Raw genomic sequence first — 3,491 nt, forward strand, 5'->3', positions numbered from 1 at the left:
CCACATAGGCCTTATCCTGGATGGACTCCAGGATGGCCTGCTGCTCCGCCATCTCCGCAGCTAGGGTGACGGCGAACTCCATCTCCGTCTCCGCCATGTTGAACCCCAGAGTAGGCTGCTCCGCTTCCTCCGGATCCCCCACCTCCATCGGCTCTGGTAGCTGCTCTCCCTCGTCCTCCTCCGGCTGCTGCTCCTCCTCCTCCTCCTCTGGCTCCGGCGAGTCCAGAGGCAGACTGACAGCGATGCGGGCGGCGCACCTCGCCTGGATCTCGTCTACGATTTTCCTTCGGCGCTTCAGCGTGAGCATAGTGTACGTCGTGATCTTGCGTCGGACCATGGCGATGCCGGAGCGCGTGGAAGAGTGAGGGAGAGGAGGTGTATGGTCTCGGGTGGCGGCGCAGAGAGGGAGGAGGTGGATGGGCTAGGGTTGGGGGACGCCGGCCGACTTAAATAGCCGGACTTGGCCTTGGGTGGTGAGCTGAAGCGGCTCCACGTGGCGTTCACACCGCGGCGATAGAGGAGGCGTTCATCGGACCGCCGGGTTTCCGGGCGTTTTTGTGCGAGACCTCATCGCCAGTCCGACATGATAGGCGCATTCGGACGCCCCATATCCGCCTTATATTTAGGCTGGATATGAGAGTTGCTGGTCAGCCTAGGCGTTTAAGACTGGTTTGAGGCGTCCGGTTGTAAATGCTCTAAAAAAAACCCTCTGTGCATGTGTTCTGTTACCTGAAAAAGGTAAAAAAAAACTATACGGGTTCACTGTGCTATCATGGAGATCTAACGGCTATGCTAGGTTGATTTACTAAAACAATGATTAGGTGTTTTTGATTATTTTGGGATTTTCAAGAATATTTCTATTTTTTATCTGTATTTTTATTTTAGTATATAATAATAATAATAATAGATATGTCACAACGTAATAGCAACTAAAATATACTACTAGTGGAATATAGTGAAAATAGTTATGAACTAGGTTGATAACAAACAAGTAGTACGGCACTGAGCCATCGCTTAGCTCAGCTAGATATATTTCCTCGTAGTAAGACAGTGTGGCCTGGTAATTTCTCTCGCGAAGTTGCGGAGTCCATTGATCGTGATTGTGCTTCTACCATGAGCTAATTTAAATCTAACTTTTTCCGGCAAAATAAATAAATATATCAAATAAGTAGATAAATCAACAAAAACGGTAGAACTAGGTGACAGTTTGAGGTCAGATCGACCGGATACACGTTGAGCTTCAGTGCGCGTGTGATTCTTGTTCGGTGGTAATTTTCCACCGCCCGGTCCCACGTGAAAGCTCATGCATGCGTTTGACTCCAGCCGCAAGGCTTATGCTCAGCCATCCATAGTTCTCTGCCGCTTCAAGCACTCGCATGCACTGCCAGTTCTTCAACAGCACGACGGCGGCGAGGAATGGGACGTAGTACCATTCGTGAGCTAACAGTAGCTATCAGCCAGTGTACGGGCTGTTGCTGCACATCGCCACTAATTATTATTATCCTTGGATCATTCCACAAACCATAGTAGAGAAGACCGGGCATGCATTGCCCAAAGTTGAATCTTTCCGATCGAACATGATCCATCCATCGGCCGGGGACGCGCCGTTTCCCACGGCGCGCTGCCTTCCTTCTTGCCGTCGCTGTTGTGATACTAATGGCGATGTCATCTGCAGGCAGGAGGGACAGGGGATGAGCTCTACACTTGTACTATAAGCAACCGCCAACAAGCGACAGGACAGGCTCCCGATAAAAATCAGTCAATGTGCTCGCAATCAAGCCTACCGTGGCCAGAAGCGTGCGAGGACTCCGGCGGGTCGTTGCGGCGCGGCATTTTCCGGCGCCACTGGCCGTGCCGTTGACGGCTTCACGGGACGACCGCCCGCCACGAACACGACGATCCCCAAGCCCACACGGCTCCGCTCTGCACCAATAAACAAGTCCCTAAACCATTCCGCTAACCCTGGTTACAACGACCCATCGTCCCTGGTGCGGGTGCGGCTATCCCCTCCGCTGTCACGCTCACGCAGCGCCATTCTTTTCCGCTACACTTGTCTTTGAAAGCAACCCGCCCGCCCCAGACTTTTTTGCGCGGCAGAACGTTCCACCGCGAGCTTGGTCACGTGCGTGCGTGCCGGCCCCGCTCTGGCTGCCTATAAGAATACGCCGGCCCTGCCTCCCAAATCATTCCGCGCTTTCTTCCTTGCTCATCGCCGGTTCCCTGAGCTCCCACCCGCCAACGTTCGTCAGTAGGTCAGTGCCGGCCGGGTTGGAGTTGGATCCATGGCGGAGAAGAAGGTTTGTTGCTTACTTACAGTCGGCCGAATTGGGAATTGGGATCTCTCTCTCTCTCTCTCTCTCTCTCTCTCTCTCTCTCTCTCTCTCTCTCTCTCTCTCTCTCTCTCTTCTGATTTCATGTTTGCTGATCTTGTTTTGCTGGCGGCTGTGGAATTCAGGTTGTGGTGAAGCTGGACGTGCACGACGACAGGCAGAAGCAGAAGGCGATGCAGGTCGTCTCCACCCTCCACGGTAATAATAGTCCCCTGCTTCTCCTTCTTCTCCGGTTCCGCCAGAATTTTCATCATGCAGCTCACCGAAAACTGTCGCTCTTCCTCAGGTATCGACCATATCGCCGTGGACATGAAGGACCAGAAGATGACGGTCATCGGCACCGTCGACCCCGTCGTCCTCGTCGAAAGGCTGCGCAGCAAGTTCCCCACGGCGCAGATGCTCACCGTCGGCCCGGCCAAGGAGGAGAAGAAGGAAGGCGAGAAGAAGGAGGGCGACAAGAAGGAGGGCGAGAAGAGCAAGCCGGTGGTGTACCCGCCTCCGTACTGGTACCCGCCGCCGCCGTACCACCACGCCTGCAGCGGCGAGGAGGACCCCAACTCGTGCATCATCTCCTAATCGGCAGGCGCCGCCGATTTCCTCCTCTGTACATTTTTGTACCTGGCCGTGTGCTGCTTGCCTGGCGATCGATCCTGCGTGCCACGGTGATCGACGAGGGCATGCGCTATACATAAGGCCGTGTAAGGATTTGCGCCGGTGATCTAGTGAGTTTATAAATTGCAGATATAAAATGGAATCACAGTGTGGAGGAAAATTAAATAGAAATTGCCCACTTGGATTTTCAGTGAATTCGGTGACAAGTGCTGAAATAAATAAACCGGAGGTGCCGCACAATGAGATCGATCCAAAATTAAGGCGGCTAGGTAGATTGGGCTCTCGTGCAGCTTTACATTTACCAATAGAAACTCTGAACCTGTCCGGCTGTGCTCCACCTGAGAGTTGCCTTCAGTCTTGATGGCAAAACCAAAAGGTCTCCAAGATTTTCCACTGCTTCTAATCACTTACTCATTGATGTTTTCTTTGACAGCGAGTGAGCCCCATCGGCACCTCCCTCACGAGTCCTAACACATGATTAGGACATAATGCATTGTTAACTGTCCATCTCATGAAATACAACTTGTTAAATTGTTGCTCTAGCTGCAT

At 52.6% G+C, this 3,491-nt stretch overlaps 1 protein-coding gene across 1 annotated transcript; it reads left to right on the forward strand.

Moving 5' to 3' along the window:
- The first annotated feature begins 2,152 nt into the window (after positions 1-2,152).
- LOC119352309 (heavy metal-associated isoprenylated plant protein 39-like) lies at positions 2,153-3,137 on the forward strand. The gene is made up of 3 exons (XM_037618988.1): positions 2,153-2,297; positions 2,456-2,528; positions 2,617-3,137. The coding sequence occupies exons 1-3, from the start codon at positions 2,283-2,285 to the stop codon at positions 2,904-2,906; spliced, it is 378 nt and encodes a 125-aa protein (XP_037474885.1). The 5' UTR covers positions 2,153-2,282; the 3' UTR covers positions 2,907-3,137.
- The last annotated feature ends 354 nt before the right edge of the window (positions 3,138-3,491 follow it).

This window comes from Triticum dicoccoides, chromosome 2A (genome assembly GCF_002162155.2).
Source record: "Triticum dicoccoides isolate Atlit2015 ecotype Zavitan chromosome 2A, WEW_v2.0, whole genome shotgun sequence".
Taxonomy (NCBI): Eukaryota; Viridiplantae; Streptophyta; class Magnoliopsida; order Poales; family Poaceae; genus Triticum; species Triticum dicoccoides.